This window comes from Eptesicus fuscus, chromosome 11 (genome assembly GCF_027574615.1).
Source record: "Eptesicus fuscus isolate TK198812 chromosome 11, DD_ASM_mEF_20220401, whole genome shotgun sequence".
Taxonomy (NCBI): Eukaryota; Metazoa; Chordata; class Mammalia; order Chiroptera; family Vespertilionidae; genus Eptesicus; species Eptesicus fuscus.
Window position 1 is genome coordinate 38,976,910 of NC_072483.1, and position 25,040 is coordinate 39,001,949.

Consider the following 25,040-nt stretch of genomic DNA (forward strand, 5'->3'; position numbering starts at 1 on the left):
CAAACCTTCTCAGACAAATTTTGCTGTTGAAAAATATCTGAACATGTATTGTCCCTCAAAGAGCCGTGCAGTGTAGGTTTTTATATCTTACCCTCTTGGGGTCTGAATGAATGAAGTTCAGGAGTACGAGGCCCTTCCTTCCCTCACCCTGCATGTCCCATGTTGGAGTCACTGCTTTGGATGTAGACATGTTTACAGAGCAGTGCACATGTGTGTTACCTGCCTGGGACAAATGCCTCACTGAGGTGAACCTGTGGTAAGGCGGGGAGGTTGGCTGGTGGCTGAGTAGCATGCCAGCACAAGGTCACCTGGGCGGGCCTCGGAGGTCAAGGCTGGGACAAAAACAAGCTTACCTGTGCCATAGTTCTGCTTTAGAGTTGGACCCCACATTAGCATTGGCTACTGAATACAGTTAATCAAAGAAAAATTTAAAAATATTCACAGCATACTCTTATATTTAGCTCTGGGGGAAATAAAGCAGCAGTATTTTTCTAAACACTTTCTATCATTTGTATGAAAGTCCCCAAAGGTGTTTAGAAAATGGAGCACTCGAGCCAAAACCGGTTTGGCTCAGTGGATAGAGCGTTGGCCTGCGGACTGAAAGGTCCCAGGTTCGATTCCGGTCAAGGGCATGTACCTTGGTTGCGGGCACATCCCCGGTGGGGGGTGTGCAGGAGGCAGCTGGTCGATGTTTCTAGCTTTCTATCCCTCTCCCTTCCTCTCTGTAAAAAATCAATAAAATATATTTAAAAAAAAGAAAAAAAAAAGAAAATGGAGCACTGGAACTCTAACAGATCTGCCTTACCCTGGCTCACTGTGGCACTATGGGTTATCTGTAATGTCACTTCGAGTTTATCCATTTATTGTGTTATCCTACATTCTTATTTTCTTTACATATCTATTTTCTATTTCTTCAGCTGCTGGCCTGCAAGTAGCAAATAAAGACGATTACACCACAGTTTTTCTTTATTTGCTACAACCTGCCAATATGGTGCCTCTCACAAAATAGGTATTCAATAAATAATTTTCTAATAAACTCTTGACTATTGAATTTTTACAAAGTCAGATAATATATGAAAAATAGTTAACACAGTACCAAGTATATGACAGGCACTCAATAAACATTACACACACACACACACACACACACACACACACACACACAGAAAGAATAAGACATTTTAAAAAGGTCAGACAATTAGACATATTTTCTTCAGTGAAAACATCATTAATTAAAAAGTAATTAATAAAAGAGCATAGTTTTTTGGCCAGGCCCCTGAATAAAGTCCTATGTTGACTTGCAACCCAAGGTACTCTTGAAACCTTTTGAGAGGATCAACAAATGGAGGATAAAGGCTTTTTCCAGGCCTGGGAAGGAGAAAGGTAGAACTAAAAACAATATTAGCTCATCAAAGGTAGAGCTATCCTCCACAGGAAGGGTCTCCTGAGCATAAAATGTTTCACCAGGCAATTTATTTTGCCAATGAAACCATTGTCCTATTTTCTGGTATTCATGGGTATTTAAAAATTTTTTAAATCCTCACCCAAGGATACATTTTTATTTTAGAGAGAGTGGAAAGGAGGGGGGAAGGGAGGGAGAGGCAGGAGAGGGATGGAGAGAGAAACAGTTGCCTCCCATTCACACTCCAACCGAGGATCGAACCCGCAACTTAGGTATGTGTCCTGACCAGGAATTGAACTCACAACCTTTCTGGTGTACCAGACAATGCTCTAACCAACTAAGTCACCCAGCCAGTGTTCATGGGTATTTTAGAGGCAATGCCTAGGTAAAAAAAGAAGTTACTTGTTTGCAGGTGCTATAGTTTTTTCATGGAACTACTTCTGTCTTCATCAGGGAGGAGTCAGTTTCACAGCCCTCACTGTCCTCCTGATACGATAGTGACATTGAGGCCACTTCTGCCTTTGGTGCATTTATCCTCTGTGACACATCGTAGCACACTGTGAATTGTACAGAGTGTCAAAGGGCACGGTTTCTCTGTTAGCATCAAGAAGAAACTTGTGCACTGAGGCGTCTAACTCTAAACAAACAAACCTAAGACTCAATGGGCAAGCTTTTGAATATTTGAAACCTCCACAGTTTAGTTATACTTACTTTTGTTCTAAAAAAACAAAAGAACACAACATGACTCACACACATTAAATTTTTAAAAAATTAATGCTAACTAACATATTTCTTTTCTATTACAAACACTTAGAAGTGCAATCTAAATGCAACTGAATATATTAGCAAAGCTAGATACTTGATAAATCTTTATGAAAAGTAAAAGTCACCTTAAATTACTCAAAAATCAATTGAGGAGTAACATCCTACGACTTAAATTCATCTCAACCAATGATTTAGTTAATTTAATACTCTATTGTATAGTACACTTAGATTTTGATCAGTTACTTATTATGGCTAGATTTTATCATTCCAAGGGCCCTCACGTCAAAGCACAGTCATGTTTCTGACAGAAAGTTTCTATTTTACCTGTTTGTAATGGTCACAAGTGCAGGAGGACAGTAATAACCACTGGCGGCGTGGTCAAAGTTTCGAAGTACGGTGTCAATTTTGTAACAGAACCCACTATGTCTCTCCCATCCCTTAAAAGAGAAAAAGGAAAATAATTTGATTTAGTTAAATAGAAAAAGATCTTTTTTATATATTCACATATATGTATATATATATATTATCAGAGAGGACGGGAGAGAGAGATAGAAACATCAATGATAAGAGAGAATCATTGATTGGCTGCCTCCTCCATGCCCCACTGAGTCACACCCAGCTGGGCTTTTGTATATTCTAATTTACTACATACCCCACTATCTTCTCTGACCCACTCAAAACTCAAAAGTTGAACTTTGTCTTGACAGATTTGTATTCATTCTATCGGGTAATGCTATTAGCTACAGCCACTTTTAGATTTATTTAATTCTTAAAGCCTAAAAGTTTTAATTAACTTAAAAACATAAAACCTTAAAAGCAAATGAAAATAAAGGGACACTTTCTCAAGATTCTGTCTCTTACACATACACACACACACACACACACACACACACACACACACACACACACAGAGGGAGGGAGGAAGAGGGAGGGAGGGAGAAAGATAAACATATAGAATTTCATACAAATACAAATGGTTCCTACAGGCTAGTAGAAATTAATAGTGTTGCCTTTGAAGACAGTATGCATGGGTTTGAATCCAGGCTCTACCCCCATGAGACATTATTTGATCTCTCCATGTCTTAGTTTTCTCCTCTGTAAAATGGGGGTAATCATAGTATCTAGGGGGCTTTTGTGAGAATCAAAGGAGACAATGTAGGCAGAGACCTCGGAATAGAGACAGGAACTCAGTGTGAGCAAAGAGGACACATGTATCTGGATCACAGTGTATATTTTCCAGCTTTCTTTCTTACTGCTATCCCATGTTATCCCATTGAGATTCACTGAGGTTAGGGACCGGGGTAAAGACACAGACTCACGGACAAGCTGACCTGGAACCCAATTCTGGGGCAACCTAAGATGGTCTTGGCTGGATCATCATGCATTCAAATGGAGATTGGCCAGAATATATATATTTTTGGTAAAGATTATTCCTAAGCCAATTGGTTAGCCTTCTAGAGAGAAAGCAAGCGTGCTTTGGCACTCAGACAAAAATGACAAATATGTGTTTCATGACTCAGCCCTGGGAGCAATGAAGGGTGCTCTATTATTTAAAATCATATGATACAGGGGACGTACATTCATTAGTCTTCCATAACTGAATTATTTTAGTTATTTTTCCTTCAGCATTATAAAATCACATCATTTATAGCTATTTTCACCAGTTTTAAAACACACTTCATTCTGTGCCATACCAATGCTTGCCAGACTTTGATCAGCTATACAACGATTCCTGCTATATTCTCAGTCTTGCAGTGAATTAAGTAAAACTTATTTTAGAAATAAGCAATTTTAGTTCAAAACATATTGTCCAATGAGGTGGGGGTTACAGGAGTCCCACATCCAGCCAGCCAGGATGTGCTCTGAAGTCACTCCTTTAACATTGCTCCCAACCTTACCTGCGTGGGTCACAACCCCGGCCAGAGGCCAGAGCCCCTCGTGGGTCACGCCAGGCAGGTTAGACTGCCTTGGTACTTTGCAAGGACAGGCAGCGGAAGCCTGACAATTTGACCTTCCTGACAAAGTATTCTTTCTTCATTGGTGGTTTTTAGATCACAGGCTGCTTAGCAAAACAAAAAATCCAAGAACCGAACAGACTAAAAAAATGTGGCATAGCAATAACCAGAAAAACAAAGGCTCTTTACTATAAGCCTTTGTGCACATAATGGAGTGGGAAGAATGACTGATTGTATCCATGACTATCCTTTGTTCATGAAGTGCCATTTCATTTTAAATGAAATGATGATGATGATAATACTGAAATAATTGCTCATACTGTGCCATCCCCCAAAAAGTGACTCAGAGGGAAAAATAAACCTTTTTCTTTGTTTTAAAATTATCAAGAGTTATTTTACAAATTAATTTTGTATGTGCAGACTGCTTAGAGAATTACATTAAAGCCATTGTCAAAAAGAAAGGCGCCTTTTGAAACCATACCCACAGACAGATGATGCTTAAAGAAATTAATGGGAATTTTGCCCTAAAGTTGAGAACTGGGTCTGAACTCCGAATCTTTAAATACTGGTGGTGCTGGACAAGAAAGGAAGACAGGGTACAAAGTTCGAATAGAACATCACTTCTGTTCCTGCTGTGTAAGACGCTAATTGCCCTTTCAACACAAAACATGTTGAGTTGCCTTGAAAGACACAGTGAGATAAAATTTTTTCAATATTTCTGTTTATAGAGATTAGATCAGTGATCAGTTATCACTAATTCAGGAGTTATAATCATTAGATAAAATGTTCAGCAACATGTCAGCTATGGCATGTGTATGTTCAGTTAGAGTATGAAGAGTCATGTTTACGCACTGATTAATAAATCAAATGCAGTTTCTGGAGAAATGGATTATTGTTCAATCGGTACATAAATAACTGGATTAGAAAAGAAAATAATTCAAGCAGGATTGTATAAAAACCCAGTTTGAGAAAATTTTGATATTCATGCAATCTAAAAATCTCCAATATTTAAATCCAAATTCGTGTGTGTGTGTGTGTGTGTGAGTGTGAGAGAGAGAGAGAGAGAGAGAGAGAGAGAGAGAGAGAAAGAGAGGAGGGGGAGAGAGAGAGAGGACATGAGAAGGTATATTGAGGACACTGATAGGTATATTTTTTGGTAACTTTCCTGCAGGATATTATATGTATTTTTAAAAATTAAAACATAATTTTCTACCTTGTAAATTTAAACCTAAATATTAAGTGTTGTTGATTAAAGTACTGAAAATGCTTTATTATTTAAAATACGAAAGTATTTTTATTATCCAGTTCCAAACTAATAAATATATTGTGAGCGTGCACTTCTCTCCCTTATTGTATCTAGTCAAATACTTCAGTTTAAGAAAAGGGAACAGGAAAGCAAGCGTTTGGATGCAGAAGTTCACTTTCTGGCTCAAAGGAAGGCATTTGCTTTCACTCTGACATCCCACAGGAAGCCTATGAAACCCCCAGGAGACAGGGCATCGCGTGTACAGATGGTATAATAGTATCATTTACATTTATTTTATCTCAAAAGAAGAGTAGTCTTAGGTGGAAGAGGATGGCAAGCAAACCCTCACAGAGCTATAAATCCTCCATGTGACTCTAGCTGATAATTGTCTGGTTTGTTAAAAGTAGCCCACACTCAGAACGAAAAGGAGGAGGGAAAGAGGGTAGAAGGGAGGGAGGTAGGGAAGGGAAAGAGAGGGAGGAGGGAGCGAGGCAGGAGAGAGAGGGAGAGAGAGGTTCACTATAAGTCGATGGGAATAGATTTTTCTATTATGAAGGCCCTGCACCTAAATCACAAGGTTAATGGCACTTACCTCTGGACAGCCTGATTCAGCGTCGGAGAGCACGTGGCCTGCTTTCTCACAAATGTAAGAAAGCGCCTCTTCACAATGTCTAACTTTCCAGTGTCCTTCCTGAGGGGGAAAGTATTACAAGATGAATGAATGCCCCCCCGTTACTGATGCTGATAGGTAACACCCATATGCTGAATAAAAATATGACTAATAATAAGTGTTTCAGGATGGAGGAATGTGTTAGGATCTCCTGCTGTCATGTGAGAGGACTGCCTCTCTCTGCCTATGAGTGAGAGGCCCTGCTCTCCGCAGTGTGTCAACAGTCGCAAGGCATGCAATCCTGATCGGTGGGCAGAAGGGGACCAGCAACAAATACTCCTTGACGTGTGCCAGGCTTCATGTTGAGTGACTTTCATATATTATCTCAGTGTTCCTGTGAGGTAGGCCTCACTGTCATTTAAAAGATTAGGTTTAATACTTTGCATAAGGACCTGTAGGCAGGAAAAACTGGACCTCGGACTTAGTACCAGGTTCAGCTGGCTTTACATTAAGCAGCTCTCAATTTTTCTTTTGAAAAGATGGGTGAGAACAGTAATTCTCAACTTCTAGTGTGTCCCACAATTATCCGGAGGGGTTACTAAAACACAGATGACTGGACCCCATGAGCAGTGTCTCATTCAGTAAGTCAGGCGGGACCTGAGAATTCACATTTCTAACAAATGTTCCGGTGATGCTGACGCTGTTGCTGTGGGGCCAATCACGTGGATGGAGCTGTGCTCCTGCCCTAGGGAGAATGCTGCTTCCCCTCTAAGTGGGAGTACGACTGCTAATAGATTAAGACTTTATCCTCCTTTCCAAAGAATTTTTAATTTTAACCCAAAGCAGACCGATAGGCTAAAACTATACAGTTCAACTTTTAGGTGGTATCTCGGGCAGGCTGAGCTTTAGGGGAATGTGGAGCCCTTCCATGACCCTAAGAAACATCCTCTGTGGGAGGCTGACACCGTCACCTGTAAGAGCAGCCTGAGCCCTCCCCGGTGGCGTCTTCAGTTACAGGAGAGCAGAAGGCACACTTGTGGTTGCTTAATGACTACTGGATGGATGGATGAATGAATGAATGGTTTCCTAGGTTCTCATATTCAAATGTGGGCTTCCACCATGCTTAGGTAACTTGTTCACCACAATAATTATATTCATATTGCGTTCTACATCAAGGGAATAAATGTTATTTATTATGCATCTACTGTTTAAGGAGCTACTGAGCTGACAAAAAGGGGGCCACAAAAAGCACACTTACAGAGCCCTATCCTGACATACCCAGTGATATTAACCCCTACCTTTATTCTCTGAAAAATAATTTCTCTGTCCAAATGTTGGCTCTCGTTCTGTGAACATGCTAAATGAAATGCCCATGTTTGTCAAATAAAACGGGAGAATGTCAGTAGGAAATGAAGGTCATCTCTGTTATATCAAAACTAACGAACCAACAGAGCACCGAATGTTGTAGAATAAATTGTGGTGGCTTTCAGCGGAGTCAGAGCCAGGACAAACATTGAGAGAGCCCTGTGACTCGGAGACACTGCCTCGCCGCTGTAATTGCAGCGGCACATATCTGGGGCAGCCTTACAGGGTAAAACAATCAAACACGTGCTGAGAAACTGCCCGTGTCTGATTGGCACAATTCCTTTGTCGAGCTATTTAAGGAACATGGATGAAAGTGCATTCTGGAGGAACTCGATACAGGGTGATCTGAAAGAGTGAGAATGCCCACCAAATCCCAATAACCTAAACTCAGCCAGTAAGTTCAGCAGCTAGCTGATCAAGAGAGTAACTCTATTCTAAACACATAAGAAGCCCTTCAAAGGGCTTGGGATTAAACTAATTCTGCATAATCAGATGTTTTAGATAAAAGAGAAGCTCGAGATGTTAAGGTCACTGGGTCCATTACACTCATCCAAGGAAAAGAGCAAGATTTTCCCATTGATGCACAATGTTCAGAGGTAGCACACACTGTTGAAAGCCTTTTATGTTAAGAAGATAATGGAGCTTAAAAGCCATGACTCTCCAGAGTAATCTCTCAACACCCCAGTCCTCTCTAGTCTTCATCACCCTAGACAACGGCACCACCTCCGCCAAGATGATGGTGGCTCAGGCTATAAGCTTACCTCTCCCGCACCCCCACATCTCATTTAACAGTCATTCCTGCCTTCAGGATCCTTGGATCTGTCTGCTGTCTCCACATTCACTACACTAACTCAACCACTGAGGAGCCTCCAAACTGCTTTCTCTGCTACCACTTCATCCCGCCCCAATCTGTTCTCTATGTAGCAGCCACAGTGACTGTTAAAAATGTAAATTAGATCTTGCCCTCCATTTCCTTGAAGCTTGAGAGTGGTTCCTATCCTGGATCCATAACCCGCACATTTTGGCATTCCTCTTGCCCAATCTCCTGCCACCCCCTCACCCTTCACACCTTTTCGCCACACTGGCCTTTCGGGTTATCAAACGTGGCAAGCCGTGGCCTGCCTTTGGGCTTTTGCACGAACCACCCTGCCTGGAATGTTCTTCTCCCTGCTCTTCAGGAGGGTTTTTGTTGTTGTTCTTTAAGTCCCAGCTTACATGTCACGTCTTCAGAGTCCCTTCCCTGGCAATTCCATCTGAAGTAGCTGCCCCAACCATCATGTCACCCGTTTCCTCAGAGCCATCATGACAACTGTCATCACCCTGTTTTCCCTGTGGGTACATGGTTACTGGCCAGCAGGGAAGCTCCATGAGGAGCAGGGACTGTGCGGTTCTGGGTCTCTGCCACAGCCCAGACTCTGCAGGCGGCCCTCCATACAAGTCCAGCAAAGGGAGCATTGAACAAACAAATAAACTTACAGATTTCTCAGCTGAGACACATAACTGGCTTCTATTTGGAAAAATTTGGGGCTCAAGTGTATGCCAGTTAGTAAAGGTGACTGAAGAGCCATTAGACCATTCAAAGGAAACTGGAGTTTTATTGCTGCTCAAACCAATCCATGTTTCGGATGCATTTTCTGTAAGAGACAAATATAAACTACTTACAGGAATCTTATTATATGCAAAGGAGATAATGCACTGGGACTATTACCAAAATCACTTTGCAAGTGATTTCTTCATGTGATGAAACCTGTTTAAGTCTTGGTAAAAATACCCGCTTAAACCTTTTCCCCTACACTGTGCTAGCTGATCTGCTTGATACCGGCCTTAGACGTGAGGCAGAGTGGGAGGTACAGCCAACGCCAGGACAATGCTTAAAAACAAGTCAGACTGCAAGTCCCAGATCCTGCTGGGACTCTAGATCCTGCTGCTGGAAAGAAAGTAGATCTGGAAAGTTTGTTTTTGTTTCTGCCTAGAAAAAGGAAAAACATGAAGGTCTATTGGATTAGGAAAAGGGCACACACAAAATAACTTTTAATGGTAGTCTAGCTTTATGATACATTTTTTTTCTCTTTTTTTTTTTTTTGCCATGGGAAAAAGGAGCAGAAACTCTTAAAAGCATGGAAATGGAAGCAATGGGGTTGCCTGAGACATAAATAAAACTAGACAGCCCAGGTAGGGTGAAAAGACCCCACGTGGCTGAGAGATATGCCCAAGTGCCGCTATTGATATGGAGGCAGCCACAGGATTCTGTTAAACACCAATGGGAAAGATGAGGAGAAATGACAGAGACAGATTTTGTTTTCATCCTAAATTAAAATCTAACTTGAAAAGTTCCTCAGAATAGAGTCTGGAGATTTTTTTTTCATTTAAAACATTTACTCTAAGTCAGTGATTTTAATATTTTCTGTCAGAATTCTATATTAAATACATGACGTAGATAGAGGCAGATCCCCTTTGATGAACTAAAGCTGGGTGGAAGCCTAGAAACTTGGAACTCCCAAACATGTCACAAAGCTTGAAAAGCACCACACGAAATAAATTATCTATTTTCACTGGCTAAAGTTGTTTAAATCCAATTGTTTTTCTAAGCAATTCCTTTTAGTGCTTAGATTATATGACCACAGCACATTACTGCTATCCAGTGGCCATAGAGCTAAATTACAGGTTTAGGGTTTTTATTAGAAGTTTCAAGAAATAATATTTGCTCCTTGCTCCTTTAAGTATATATCTATATATATATATATATATATATGAATATCTAATATATCTGGCATATGTGACATGTTACAAAGTTTCTGAGCATGTATTTTGTAAAAATCCAATGAATTTGCACTTCTGGGTATTATTTAGAAACTTCAGATATATGTGCCACAAATAAGCACTTTTAAATAGCTTAATTTAGAAGTTACTATAGTATATCTCATACCTCTTAAATCAAAGACATTTGGCACTCACCATCTCCAAGGAGGGTTACAAGAAACTCCACCTCTGCTAACGAAGCTATGTCTATCAATGCACTGTTATCAGACTGGCAAGAATGCAAAGCCTCATTCCAGGTCTTTCCTTCTTTCTGAAGTTTATAGCAATTCTGATTGTGGGGATTCCAGCCGGGCTCACAGTGGGTAGCATAGTATTTCCAAGCATCTTTTTCTTTTTAAAACAACAACAACATAAACAAAAACAATTTCATTTCCCACATTTAAAAAACATTCCTCATTACTCTTGATATAAATATTATTTTTAATATAAGAATAAATATAAGTGATGACATCAAAATATGATGAAAATTTTGAGAAACAGAAAAATGAAACAATAACATAAATTATAGGATTCCAGGTCTTCAGAATTGAGAAGGACCCAATCTATGACCCAGACCTAATGGATCCCAGTGCTTCATTTTCCAGATGCGCTTTCTAAGGCACAAAGAGGTAAGGAGGCTTGGCAAAGGTCATACAGCCAAAGCTGAGAGTCAGGACTAGGTATAAAATTTACCAGTTATAGTTCTCCATTTTTAAAAATATTTTCACACTGAAAAAGGGCTGTTATGAACCATAATTTAAATTATATTTTATATACAGTGCTAGAGGCCCGGTGCACGAATTCATGCACCAGAGGGATCCCTGGGCCTTGCCTGCGGGGTCAGGCCAAAATTGGCTCTCCAACATCCTCCGAGGGGTCCCAGATTGTGAGAGGGCACAGAGCAGGCCGAGGGACCCTGTCGGTGCATGATAGGGATCAGGGAGAGAGGCGGGAGGTTGGCCAGCCAGGGAAGGACTGTGGGAGGGCTCCAGGGTGTGTCTAGCCCATCTCGCTCAGTCCTAATTGACCGGACCCCAGCAGCAAGCTCACCTACTGGTCGGAGCATCTTTCCCCTGGTGGTCAGTGTATGTCATAGTGACTGGCCTACTGGTCGACTGTCTGTCCTCTGGTGTCAGTGCATGTCGTAGCGAACCCATTGAGTGGCCTTAGCATATCATTAGCATATTACGCTTTGATTGGTTGAACAGTGGACCGGATGACCGGACACTTAGCATATTAGGCTTTTATTATATAAGATGTCGGTGGGGATAGATATTTATCCTGGGCTGAAAAGAGTCAGAAGTTCTGGCCAATTCCTCTAGAGCAGAGATGACAAGTAGCTTTCATCTCGAGGGTCAGTCTGCATGCCCGTGGTATCCCTCTGGATTCTTAGGAATGCTGGGTTAGAAGTAAAGGAAAATGGTGTCATGATGCTCTGAGATTGCAGGGGAATGCAGGGGTGTGCATGGCAAGTTTGGACTCTTTTCTTCCAGGAGCTTGCCCCCAACCTGGTGATAGCATCTTTATTTTATTAACCACAACTGAGTGCCTCCCTTAAGCACTATTTTAATTAGTTGCAATTCCACTGCAGTATGGGAAATGACATTCTTTTAAAATTGCTTTTAGGGCCCTAGCTGAATTGGCTCAGTGGATAGAGCGTCCACCTGAATTGAACTAGGACCCTGTGGACAGAAGGGTCCTGGTTCGATTCAGGTCAAGGACACATATCTCATTTGCAGGCTCCTCCCCAGCCGGCCCTGGTGGGGCATGTGCGGGAGGCAACCAATCGATGTTTCTCTCACATCGATATTTCTCTCTGTCTTTCCCTCTCTCTTCCAAAAAAAAATCAATGGAAAAATATCCTTGGGTGAGGATTGAAAAAAAAAGAAAAGAAAAAAATTATTTTCAGGGCTCTGATAGCAATTAGCACCACAGCTGAAGAATGTAGAACATTTAGGTATCATCTACCAAGTGGTTTTCAACTTAAAAAACACACAAAAAACACTCTTTTAAAAATGGGACCTTAAGCTTCACTCGAAAGGTAAGATAAAAAGATAAAACAGGAGCTTCTCCAAAGAACTCTTATCATATATACATAACCCATGGACACAGGCAACAGTGTGGTGAAGGCCTGGGGCAGGAGTGCAGGGGGCGGGCTAGCAGGGGTCAATGGGAAACAAAAGGGGACATATGTAATACTTTCAACAATAAATATTTTTTAAAAACTAAAACAAACAAACAAAACAAAAACAGGAGCTTCTCCGATTGAAGTAAAGGTAGACTCAAGCAAAGAACCTGGGGATCCTGGAATGCAGTTTGAAAACGTTGGAACGGATCATCAAAAGGACTTGTTGAACTTGAAGCGACAGTTACTAATCCAAACAAATTTAGCTTAACTGCCCCCATTTCTGGTCTCTGGCCTCAGTTAGTAGATCAGGGGAGTAGATAAAACAAGGAAAAAAAGGGCAGTAGGAGGGAGTGCAAGAAGCCATAAGAATGAACAAATAAAGAAGGAAGAAATGGAGAAAGGAAAATGGTAGGAAGAGAAGGAGGGTATGAGCAATTTCAGCACATTATTGAAACAATGCAAAATATCTTTACATAAAACAAAGGCACAATACTTCTATCCTGCTCCCGTAGTCTACAATACCCTGAGACTTAGCTATGTAAAGAAAATTTAGAAAGTTAAAGCCTGGTTGTAAGGAATAATATTTTAAAATGATAATTCAGCTTATTATTTTAAATCTAGAGTTGTTTCTGATTATTCTGGTAATGATTCTTTTAACAATGGTTAGGTTTTATCTCTGCTTTTTAAGTTAAGACATTAATTCCCACAGAAACTAAAAAGAGGTAATAGACCTTAAACAGACAGAAATAATTGGATGTCCAGGTACTAGATTGTAATTAGGTAGTATTCAAGTTACACCTAAAAGTTTTGTATGTTATTTCAGAAGGAGGATGTCTTACTATTTAGAGATATAGCGTGTGATAGAAAATCAATGAAGCAAAGAATTTTCTAAAACTGTTTTCTAATTTACATTTAATTTCTAGGGCAACTATCAATAAAACTCAAAATTAGAAGAGAAAAGGAAGCATTTTTTTAAAATCCAGAATGATTAAGAATGCAAATTTTTTAAAAAGAGAGGAGGAAAATGCTTAGGTTTTCAAATGCTTAGGTTACTCTGCTTTAGTTTTAAGTAAAAACCTAAATGCATGTGTTAAATTCATGGTGCCTTTAGAACAAGCATGTCAAACTCAAAGGCTAACACGGGCCAAATAAACAAGGTTTAAGTTTTTATGAGGGCCACAAAATAAAACAAAAGCTTAAATTTTCATAGAAACATAGGTTTATTTCGATTGAGACATGCTGAATACAAAGGGCTGAAATAAATGAGTAATCGTTAACATAAAACAATAGAACATTTTAATAAAAATTAATATTTTTTCTTGAACATTAACTTACCAGACACTGAATAACTGCATAAATTAATAAGAGTAATGCAAATAAACCTATTTTTCTTGTTCTCCGAAAGCGAAATATTTCCTGTTGCGGACACCAAACAAGTCAGCCCAAGACTAATGACACGGCAGTCGGCTGCTAAAATATTTGCTGCTGGTATTAGTGGAGAGAAATAGTGCGCCTGTGTGTAAGGCGCATAAGGGAAATGAATGCAACATGATTATAGTAATCAGTCATTAGCAAATGTTGTAGTTCGTTATTAATAATTATGTACAACAGGATATTGTAAAAATTAAGTTATGAAATTTTTGTTAAAACATTTCTTACATACTGTTATATTGGCTAGGCCGCAAAAATATTTGTTGTGGGTCGCATGTGGCTCGAGGGCTGCGAGTTTGACGTGCTTGCTTTAGAATAACAAATATTATCTTGTTATACATTTTTATTCCTACAAATACAAAACTAGCCTTAGCTAAGTTTAAATTATGAGTTATTAGCAAAAATGGAGGACTTTGACTATATTGAAAGGACAAGTAAGCAACTCATAAGAGGAACTCAAAATGAAAACACTTACCCACTACTTCCTGATCAGAGTGATTTAAGTATTTTTTACAGACGTAAGGTAAGGTGGCCTCACAGTCCCGAACTCTCCAGGCATTTGGCATAAATGGATTAAATGTCCCACAGCGGTATTCAACAAATGGCTCAAAACTTATTTCTGAAAATACAGTGTTTGTGTATTTCATGTTAGAAGCAAAAGCAGTTAGTTTAATCTGTATTGAAATGTAGCCTTAGCATCCAGGAGACATTCCTTCTCTTTGACATATACGGTAAATCCTTTAAGACCTTATATTTGTGATTTTGCACTTGAAGTCCAGACTTGACAATGAAATGATTTTCCAAAGTTGGCAATAGTGGATTTTATTGTGTTAAAGCAGAGAAAGTTTTGCTCTTTGTGGCTATTTTTAAAACAGCTGACTAGAATCTTGGCTCTGACCCAGATCTTCTTGCAACCTTGGCTAAATACACAGCTTACCTTTTTGGCCTCCATTTTCTTGTCTGGAAAAGCCTTACAGGAATTAAGTCAGGCTTAACATTTTTTGTAAGCCACTTTCAAAAGAATTTTTACATTTCATATGGGGGTAAGTGCTAAGTGATATTTTCAAATAATCTATTTAAAATATTTAAATATTAGTTATTTTTATCTTCGAGTTAATTTTGAATACTCTCTATGCAATTGTTTTAACAGCACATATACCAGGTATATGTGGGAAATACTGCTGTTTCAGGCTGCGGGATGATGCCACCTGTTGAAGGTAAATAAAATGCCGTGGGTACCTGGGTTCCAGTTCAGATGGCTGAGCGGGGTTCTGTCGGACCACTGCCAGCCAGCATGTTCATCCAGCTGGTTCAGACCCATCCACACCTCCACTGCTTCACCCCTTAAGTGCTCTGAAATGAAGAGAAATTAGTTTTAAAAAGATCAATGTTACGTTTCTTTCTTGTTTTTCTATTCCTGGAGCACAGAGTCATAAATTAACACCAGTCAATGACAGAAAGGGTTTAAGTGCTACTAACCCCACTCTGGTGCTTCAGAGTAAAGAAGCCAGCCTTGTCCAGCTGGCGTGGCTCAGTGATTGAGCATTGACCCAAGAACCAGGAGGTCACAGTTCGATTCCCAGTCAGGGCACATGCCCGAGTTGCAGACTAGATCCACAGTAGGGGGCATGCAGGAGGCAGCCAATCAATGACTCTCTCTCTCTCTCTCTCATCTCTCTCTCTCTCTCTCTCTCTCCCTCTCCCTTCCTCTCTGAAATCAATAAAAATATTAAAAAAAAAAAAAGAAGAAGCCAGCCTCTCCTTGTCTTGAGAAACAATCAGTCTCCTGGAGGCTCACTGAGAAGTGTATAAGCATCTAGCGATGCTGCCTCTCAGTGGTTGTCAATCCATCCGAGTGCATGGTTACGACTTTGAGACCATTTCATTTGTGTGCACTTAGGGTTACAGAGGGTGATGGGGAAGTATCCAGGGCCACACCCAGAAAGTCTTTCTTTGCTCCCCACATGTGACTGGAGACTTCAGCTTGGAGACTCAGGACTCCAGCTGAGGAGTCTAGATCCAAGTGACCAGAGGACCCAGAGGGATCCGTAGCTGGTTGGCACGCAAGGGCCATGCATGAAGCAAACGATTCTTCAACTTGGGGTGAGAAGTGTTTCGGTCAGGCTGGCTCTGTGGCCCCTACTCCTTCCTAACCACTGCGCCACAGCGCCTCAGGTTTTAAGTCAACGCCATTTTGGTTATAAATGCTATGTATAAACATGTGCATTGACACATGTTTTGATCTTCTAATCAAAATTGAAGAATTAATGGAAATCTTTCTTGTGTTTTTTTTTCTTTTTGTGCACTTGAATTTAAAAAAATTATTCTAGAATAAACATGTACTACTTGTACTATAAAATATGGGGGTTGGGGAGACAGTGTGAGAAACATTTAGTGAAAGTGACTAATTTTGTGACACTTTCAAATATTGCCACTTAATCTTATTTATTTATTTATGTAACATTGGTTAATATAGTATATAAATTTTACAATTTGGTATCTGTCTGTTATTGCATGCTCACCACCAAAAGTCTAGTTTCCATCCATCATCCATATTTTACCTTCTTTTCCCATTTAATCTTTTCATCTATAAAGGAGAGCCTTGTTCTCTCATGGTTCATCTGCTTTGGAACCCAACTTTTTTGCACCAGATGTAGGAGCCCTGCCCGAGACTGAGGTCCTGACAGATAAGAGTTGTAAACAGGGTGGCTACATGTCCCAATTTGCCTTGAAAACTCAAGGTCTATGTTATGTTGTTAGCTCCAGAGTAATGATGAATCACAGTTGTTTTTACCCCCAAAAGAGTCACAGTCTGGATGATCCATTGTACAGTCACCCAGGTTATAGGAGTCAGTGTATTCACTTAACAAGGCTGCAGCATCCTCTGTGGTTGGACATTTCAATATAATATTGAGCAACTGGAAGAATCTAACACAATAAGGAAAGAGAAAAAGGTGCTTTATAATTTTGAGAGCCCAGAAATCACTAAACAGAAATAGCATAGCATTCATGGGCCCTGCCCTTCCAAATTCCTAAGGTATTAACGTGGAATCTCTTCCTGATGCTGATTAGTTCAGTCCTTTCAATGTCGTTGTTTGATTAAGTCATATACTGATGGCAGAGGGCAGAATGGAAGATGGATGGACAAGACGGAGAAATTTTCACATTTCATATGGTGTAAGTGCCAAGTCATATTTTCAAATAATCTACCTTAAAATATTTAAATATTAGTTATTCTTACTAGAGTTAATTTTGAATACCCTCTGTGCAATTGTTTTAACAATACACATAAAAAATCATTGTGTAATTTATAATCTTGTTTAAAAGTATCCAACCAGTTTATTTTACTTTAAGACTAAATTGATTCATAATTCTATAGTAACAAACTCAAACCTAAATTCCTTTGGATATCTCTTGGCACTGTGAAAGCTTAGGTAATCCCATTTACCATAGTTAGTGTTCATCAGTGATAGTAGCCTATTCTCATCATGAAAAAACACCTTGATCAGAACAGGCTTCTCCATTTATGAACAGACTTCTGTTTTCCTAAACAATCCCCCCCTCTAATTATAGAATTGTGGTATTTAAATTAAAATCTCTGACATATTTTTAAATTGTTATTTAAGTTAGATGAGCAAGTCCAAACCCTCTTATTAGAAACACTGACAGTGAAGATAGGTAACAATTGTAATTCATAAGTGGTATGCAAAATTTTCTATGAAAATCATTACAGTCTAACAATGACTTTGGAAATGGTGTTTTTCTAAAATGTGATTCACTCAAATCAATTTCAATGATGATTTTTCACTTTTGCATGTCTGTGGGGAAAGGAGCAGGCATGCATTTTTCATGCATTTGTTACAATCTTTCTGGAAGATATTAATGACTTCTCCAAACCTTAAAACATGCTTCCACTTCCACCCAGTGAATCTACTTCTACAAACATCCTATATAATAAAGAGGTGATATGCAAATTGACCCTCACACTCTTGCACAAGATGGCCGCCCCCATGTGGTCAAAGATGGCTGCCACAAGATGGCTAGCAGGGGAGGGCAGTTAGGGGCGACCAGGACAGCAGGGGAGGGCAGTTGGAGGTGACCAGGCCTGCAGGGGAGTGCAGTTGGGGGCGACCGGGCCAGCAGGGGAGGGCAGTTGGGGCAACTGGGCCAGCAGGGGAGGGCAATTAGGGGTGACCAGGCTGGCAGGAGAGGGCAGTTGGGGGCAATCGGGCCAGCAGGAGAGCAGTTAGGCATCAATCAGGCTGGCAGGGGAGTGGTTAAGGGGTGATCAGGCTGGCAGGCAGGCAAGCGGTTGGGAACCAGCAGTCCCAGATTGTGAGAGGGATGTCTGACTGCTGGTTTAGGCCTGATCCCACAGTCAGACATCCCCCTGAGGGGTCTCAGATTGGAGAGGGTGCAGGCTGGGCTGAGGGACACCCCCCACACACACAGTGCACAAATTTTGTTCACCGGGCCTCTAGTAGAGAAATAATTAGAGATCTATACACAAAAGTATGTGCAGGTGTGGTTTATAATAGCAACAAATAAATTAAATAAAATAAATAATTGTATCTATCTATTCCTATCTATGTATATCTATGTTTATAGAGATGGACAGATGTTCATTATATTAAGATAAGTAAAATAAGTATAATACCAAACTGTGTGCATGGTACTTAAATGGTTAACACACGAATGTTTGTTGTGTGTACCAGGCACTTCTCTAAGATTTCACATGCATTATAACATGTAATCCATATCGCCAAGAGGTAAGTATTATTATTAACTAAAGGCCTGGTGCATGGGAACTGAATAGCTAAGATCTCTAGCAGAGCAGGGATCTGTACCTAATGTCCAAGTCTCCCAGATCCACTTGCTTTAGCTGTAAGCTCTGAGTCCCTTGCTTGGGCCTCAGCTTCTCTTCTACAAGGGTGAGAAAATAAGGAACATGGGTGCCAAATGGAATGGCCTGGGTGTGAATTTGGACCATATTAATAAACGAAAAATATTTCCCATGGAACTTTTCCTCCCCAGAATATATCTTCGCATATGTGGACGTAATTGTTAACAATCATTTAAATTGTATCAATATCAATGTCCTACTTACTCCTTATGAAACTTTCTTCAGCCTCATCTGCAATACTTAGTAAAGCACCACCTTGCATCTGGCATGATGCATGTGCCTCGCTCCAGGAGAGAGAAGAAAGCAGGTTGAATTGGTAGCAAATGTGTGAATTGAGATCCTTCTCCCAGACAGCATCGCAACCCATCTCTGCCGATGCTAGAAATAAAAGCCATCAAACCATTAGCTGTAATATTTTTCTCTATAGGGCAATATACTTCTAAGAGGAATTTGAAATGGAATGATTCCAAACTGCAGCCTCTAAAACTTCTGTACCTTATTGATTCCTGATTAGGTCTCTAGGATGAAATCTGCATTTGTATCCCATTGGTACTTTATGGTTATACTCTTTCAAGATTTAAAGGAACTTCTAGAAATTATCAATAAAGAAGCTCTGATCCTTTCTGGGGAAAGAATAGATGCCATTTTTAAGAGAAGGAAATAGAAATGAAGGATTTATGAAAATAACACCTGAGTTCTTTAAAAAGTAGTCATTTAGAGCTTTATACTGAAAGCTGTGTGACCGTAAAGGTTTATTTGTGGTAGATGCAAGCGTGATTTCAAAAGGCTTCCCTCGCCAAAACCAAAATGTTAGAAGAAATGAAAGAGATACAGTTGAAATATGAGTTTATAGAGAACACAGTTTTCACATAAACACTGAGAACAGGAAAACTGATATTTAATTTTATAAAGTTCTTTCAGCCAAAGGGAAGAAAAGCCCTTATAAAACATTGACCAACAATTGCATAGTATGTTTAAAAGTAAATTTAATAAAGTATAAAATGTGGATCTGAAATCTGAAATTTATTGAAAATGAAAACCTAATTTGGATGCTTTTGCTAAAACCCAAGGTGAACTAAGCAGCTACAATAATTACCTGAAATCAAACTCAGCCAAAGAATTTCCCAATGTAGAAAATGTGACCCATGCTACAGCATGAGTGTAAGTGATGGACAGCAATCTGCTAAAACAGCCTTTCCTCAAGTGTGATCCGCAGAAGAGTACAACTTCAAGAGCTCCCCAGGGAAATCCAGGACCTCACGCCTGTGTAGGTAGCCTTCTCTAAGAAACTCATAATGTACATTCGCATCTCAAAGGCTCTAAGAAGTAAAGAAAGAGCTTAACTTTATTTCAGTATACTTCAAACTTATCTGACAATGCGTTCTTTTTTGTTTGCTTTCTTTTTCCCACTGTAATAGTTAGATAACTTTGCGAATGTGCAAAGTTTGTTCCATGTCTGTTTGCCACATGCTTTCCCCAGAACTGTGTTGGTTGACCATAAGTTATCAAAGCACTTATACATCCAAAGTTGTCTGGAGAGTTTCTTGACTGATACATGTATTTATAGAAAGATGCAAGATTGTAGGAGGGTAGCAAACAAGTCTACCAAGTAAAACAACTGTAGAAAAGGAAGAGAAAGGAAGGACATTTTCAGGCACCATCTTGCTCGGGTGGCTGAAATGTCTGAGTCCTGAGAGATTGTTTTCAGTTAAAAATGCTAGGCCGTCCCCAGCTGGACAGCACACTCTGCATTATCAGACAGGAGTTCACCCTGTGACAGCTGAGGCTATGAGGGAGGAGCAGGAGGACGTTTACAATGAAAGTGTGCATAACAATCATTTAGCCAGCTTGTAGAAAACCGGCAGATTCCTTGTTTTCTGAATCAGGAGGTCAGGAACTCGCATTAAACACATTCCTGATTTTCAGGCAGATGGTGCATGAAGCAAACACCAGCTTAAAAGAAAAATTCAAAGCACTTCCCAGGAGGGCAGGTCTGAGTAGCCTTCTGTACTAGAAGGTTAGTAAGATGTGAGAAAGGGAGTTGTAGGGAGTGGATGTCAGAAGCCCTGGGAATGGGACGGAGACAACTCCTGCCCGGGGTAAAGATTCTACAATAAGTCTTAATTATAAACCTCCGGGCCGCGACCATATCATGATAAGAAAAGGTCTAGAGTCTAGAGGACACTTCAATTGACCTTATCCTCATTTTGTCCTCTCAATAAGACAGAGATGGAGCTATGCGGACACAGCCTTTTGTAGTAACCTGATTGAATTCTATACCTTAAAGTTTAAGGCTTAAACAGTTAAGTGAGAGGCTTGCTAGTGATCCCGTCTGTGCGCAAATGACATAGCTCGGTTTTCTTCGATTTCCCTTGGTTTTGGATTATCTGTGCAAAACCTTAAGGTTAATCAAAAGGAAACTTCCAATCAAATGTTTGCAACAGGTGTCCATATTCTCCTAACAAGTTCATTTGGTTTTAACTAAAATGTAAGAATTTCTTCTTTTGTACAGCCCGTTTCTCTATGTGGGCTGTGTGCCAGTCACTCCACGAATCTTACTGGGAGGTTGTAGTGTAACAAGTGGAATGGAAATGCCACCCTGGACCAGGGTGCTGTGATGTGCTACCCTGCTCTCCCTTCAGGACGGAAGGCCTTCTTTCCCCAGATGCCAGGAGAGACCTCTCGACTCAAGGACTGCCTTGGCTGAAGAGTTTCTTTGCCTGATGTCACTCTCCCTTCCCAAAGGCAGCCGGCTAACAATGATTGAGCAGTGCAGGGCAGGAAGTCCTCTCTCTTCCCAACACGGGGCACATCCACCTTGAGGACACCTCAGAGGGTCAGTCCAGCCTGCATTCCAATCTTGCTCTCTTCCCTTCCTTTCCACAGGTGTTGATCCAGAGAACAACCCCCCAACACACCTCCTGAAGGTTCATCTCTGCCTCAGAGACCGCTCCCTGGGGAGCCACTTGGCACAGACTCCCATCTTGGCCTAGGGTCCTTGCATCTATTTATTTGCTTCTTCATATATAATCTCCCTTCCCAAGGCACTGAAAATGCAAGATGGAAGGCTGGTGTCTAACCCATATTTATCTTGAAACATTCAAATATAAGGGCTAGAATTATGTTATATTTCTTTGTACCTTTGGTTGTCTTTATATGATCCCTTGAGGGAGGCAACTGTGTTGTATATATATATATTTATATATATATATATATATATATATATATATATATATTTGAATCTCCTACTATTTGGGGAAAAATTACCAAAATCTTTTGCCATGATGCTATAAATAAGTGATTTTCCTCCTTTCAAAATACACCTCTCTTATAATGAACTAAGGTATATTTCTGTCAGCACTGATTTTATCATAGATTATGACTGAGATGTAGCCACTCCTCCTTGTCTATTAATGTGTTTTATTTTTCTTCCTTAAGGACACAGCTTTGCCATTGTCTCTGCTGTATTATCTTGTTCCTGATCTTAGGGAGAAAACATTCAGTCTTTTATCATTAAGTATGTTGTTTGTGGGTTTGTTTGTTTTTAAAAATAGATTCTCCTTATCACTTGACATTCCATTCTATTCCTAGGGATATTTGTGTGTGTGTGTGTGTGTGTGTGTGTGTGTTCATGAAAGTGTGGAAATTTTGTCAAATGTTTTCTGTATCAGTAGATGATCATGTGGTTTTTGACCTTCATCTTATTGATATGGGTATTACTTTAATTGGTTTGGACTTTAAACCAATCTTGCATTCTTGGGATAAATTCCTCTTGGTCATAGTGTACAACAATTCTTTTTATATGTTGTTGAGTTCTGTTTGCTATACTTTGTTGAAGATTTTTGCATTGATATTCATAAGAAATGTTGGTCTGTAGCTTTCTTTTCTTGTAATATCCTTGTCTGCTTTTGGCATCAGGGTAATAGTGGCCTCAGAGGGTCAGTCCAGCCCGCAAAGAATGAATTGGACAGTGTTCCCTCCTTTTCCATTTTCCCATTTACCCTTTAATCCACTCAGTCTGGCAACTAGAAGATATCTTGTCAAGGCCATCAATGACTTCCATATTGCCAAATCCAGCAAACACTTCCTTTCAGACCTTGTCAAATCAGGCCCTTCGGCAGCATTTGAGCACCCTCCCTCTCCTTGCCACTATACTCTATTTTCTTGACTTCACATGCCTCGTGACCCTTCTGCCTCTTTGGCCACCTCTTCTCCTTTACTGGTTCTACTTAAACTAAATGTTTAGGTTTTAAGACTTGGCCCTGAGTCTCCTTCCTTTTTATTTCATACATGCTCTAGACTATTTCACCCATTCCCATAAATCCCTTCCTTTTTATTTTATACATGCTCTAGAATATTTCACTCATTCCCATAAACCGCTTCCCAATAACTTTCAAATGTATAGAGACCTTTATGTCTAACTGCCTAGTCCACATTTTCACAGGCTTGATTCACATATAACATGTCCCAACCTGAATGCTTCGTTTTCTCTTCCAAATCTGTATCTGCAATGAACTTATCTATGCATGTCAGAAAGTTTTGATCCTAATTAACTCCCACTTTCCCCTTTATCCTCCAAGTCTGTCCTTACTAATGAGAGTCCAACTCCTGGTTAAAAACCTACAAGTACATTTTTAAGCCTGATCATAAGCAATTATAAAGGCTTTACCTGGCAGGCCTCATGGGGGAAAGTTGTCCTCCCCACATCAGACTTCATACATAGCCAAGTTCAAGGGCACTCAAATAATTCCAGAGGTTGATATCCTAAAAATGTATCAAACTAACTGCATGACTTTCCAGCTGTGTATGATATGCAACCAAGAGGGACTAGTATGACACAAATTGCCTTGAAAGAAACCCAGAGAGATTCCTATACAGGGGTGTGCAAAAATAGGTTTGTATGGAAAATAATACAATAATTAATAAGTAATAATACAAGAATAAGCTGTGTTTTGTGTACTCACAACTGCAAACCTACTGTTGCCTGCTCCTATATGCCATCCTTGTTCCTGAAGACCTATAGTGACGGATGTTTGATCACACCCTTCACTGCTAGTGTGTTTGTGTTTATTAATGCTACACTTAAATTTTGCTCTCTTACTATCAACTTTTTAAAAAAGGCAGCATCATTTTACATTGAGATACTAAAAAGAAAATCCATGTAAGAAAGAGGAGATACAAAAGTACAAATCTTTACTTTATTCCACTCACTCTTCTCTGTCTTACCCATTTGATGACCCTACTGAAAGAGCTATAAGTTGACTCAAATTTCAGTGTCTAACACATCACTTTGAGTTATGTTGGGTAGAAATACTATTCAAAACCCAAACTCTGCACAGGAACCAAAAATAACAAGAAAGGAAGAACACTGGTACTGTAATTCAGCACTGTACAAATAAATATTCTCTCTGCAGGTCGTGGTAAAGGTCAGGAGAGCTGGAATCTGGCAGGCTGTAAAGCAGAGGAAGCTTTGAGCTGTAGGAAGCTAAACAAATAGATAGTCTTGTGAGTGAGAAGCCCAGAGCATCGCTAAGCTCAGGCTTCCGCCTGGGAAATCATAATTGGTTAAAAGTGACCAAGGATGGTGATAGTGTTCTTTGCAGAACCTCAAGGAGAATATTGTAGTTAAACAAAAAAAGTCCCACCCTATCCAGTTTGGCTCAGTGGATAGAACATCGGCCTGCAGACTGAAGGGTTCTGGTTTTGATTCCGGTCAAGGGCACATACCTCAGTTGCATGCAGGAGGTAACCAATTGATGTGTCTCTCTTACATCGATGCTTCTCTATCTCTCCGTCTCTTCCCTTCCCTTCCACTCTTTAAAAAATCAATGGAAAAATATCCTCTGGTGAGGATTACCCTCCGCGCTCCAAAGTCCCTACTATTAAGATCATGTGAAATACATGCTAAATTTTTGGTATTGGTTTATTTTTAATAAGGAAATGTATTAGGGATGGAAATGGGAAGAGAGGCTGATACAAACAATATGACATCTAATGCAAGAACCCAAGGAATGTAGGGATTACATGCACATATACCTTCATGCAAGCATTCAGATTCAGATAGAAAAGGCTGATGATCTGACAGTATTTTCAGTATGAAATACTTTCATGCTAGTTGTTAAGCTGCTGTCCTGAGCTGCTTGAGTGTCCTTTGCTACCCTAGTCTCCTTTGCACTTCCCTCTCCCCCTTATCTCCTCACAATCCAGCAGCTAAGGGATTAATACCAGCAGCAAGAGTCTGGGACTCCTAACTCCCACCTTAAAGTCTCCACTCGGACTGGTCAATAGCCCATACCATATTGATTGTTTAATGTCTTAAGACCACCCTAGTATATTGATGTATGTTGCATAGAATCACCTCCATATTATTTTTGTCTGATGAAGAATTATCTGCAGCAGGATCACCTTGGGCACTTGTCAAAAATGCAGATGCTTG

General features: G+C 40.0%; 1 protein-coding gene across 4 annotated transcripts in view; it reads right to left on the reverse strand.

The window, feature by feature from the left end:
- The window catches only part of PLA2R1 (phospholipase A2 receptor 1), a 112,980-nt gene that overhangs the window by 63,013 nt on the left and 24,927 nt on the right, over nucleotides 1-25,040 (reverse strand). For 2 of the 4 annotated variants that reach the window (XM_028141133.2, XM_054722927.1), the window contains 7 exons: nucleotides 18,809-18,982; nucleotides 14,941-15,054; nucleotides 14,177-14,320; nucleotides 10,299-10,493; nucleotides 8,820-8,977; nucleotides 5,961-6,059; nucleotides 2,492-2,604 (listed from right to left, as the gene is read on the reverse strand). In XM_028141133.2, the coding sequence (XP_027996934.2) occupies nucleotides 2,492-2,604; nucleotides 5,961-6,059; nucleotides 8,820-8,977; nucleotides 10,299-10,493; nucleotides 14,177-14,320; nucleotides 14,941-15,054; nucleotides 18,809-18,982 (997 nt within the window). The remainder of the gene's footprint in view (nucleotides 1-2,491; nucleotides 2,605-5,960; nucleotides 6,060-8,819; nucleotides 8,978-10,298; nucleotides 10,494-14,176; nucleotides 14,321-14,940; nucleotides 15,055-18,808; nucleotides 18,983-25,040) is intronic. The other 2 variants (XM_054722926.1, XM_054722925.1) reach the window with 2 other exon arrangements.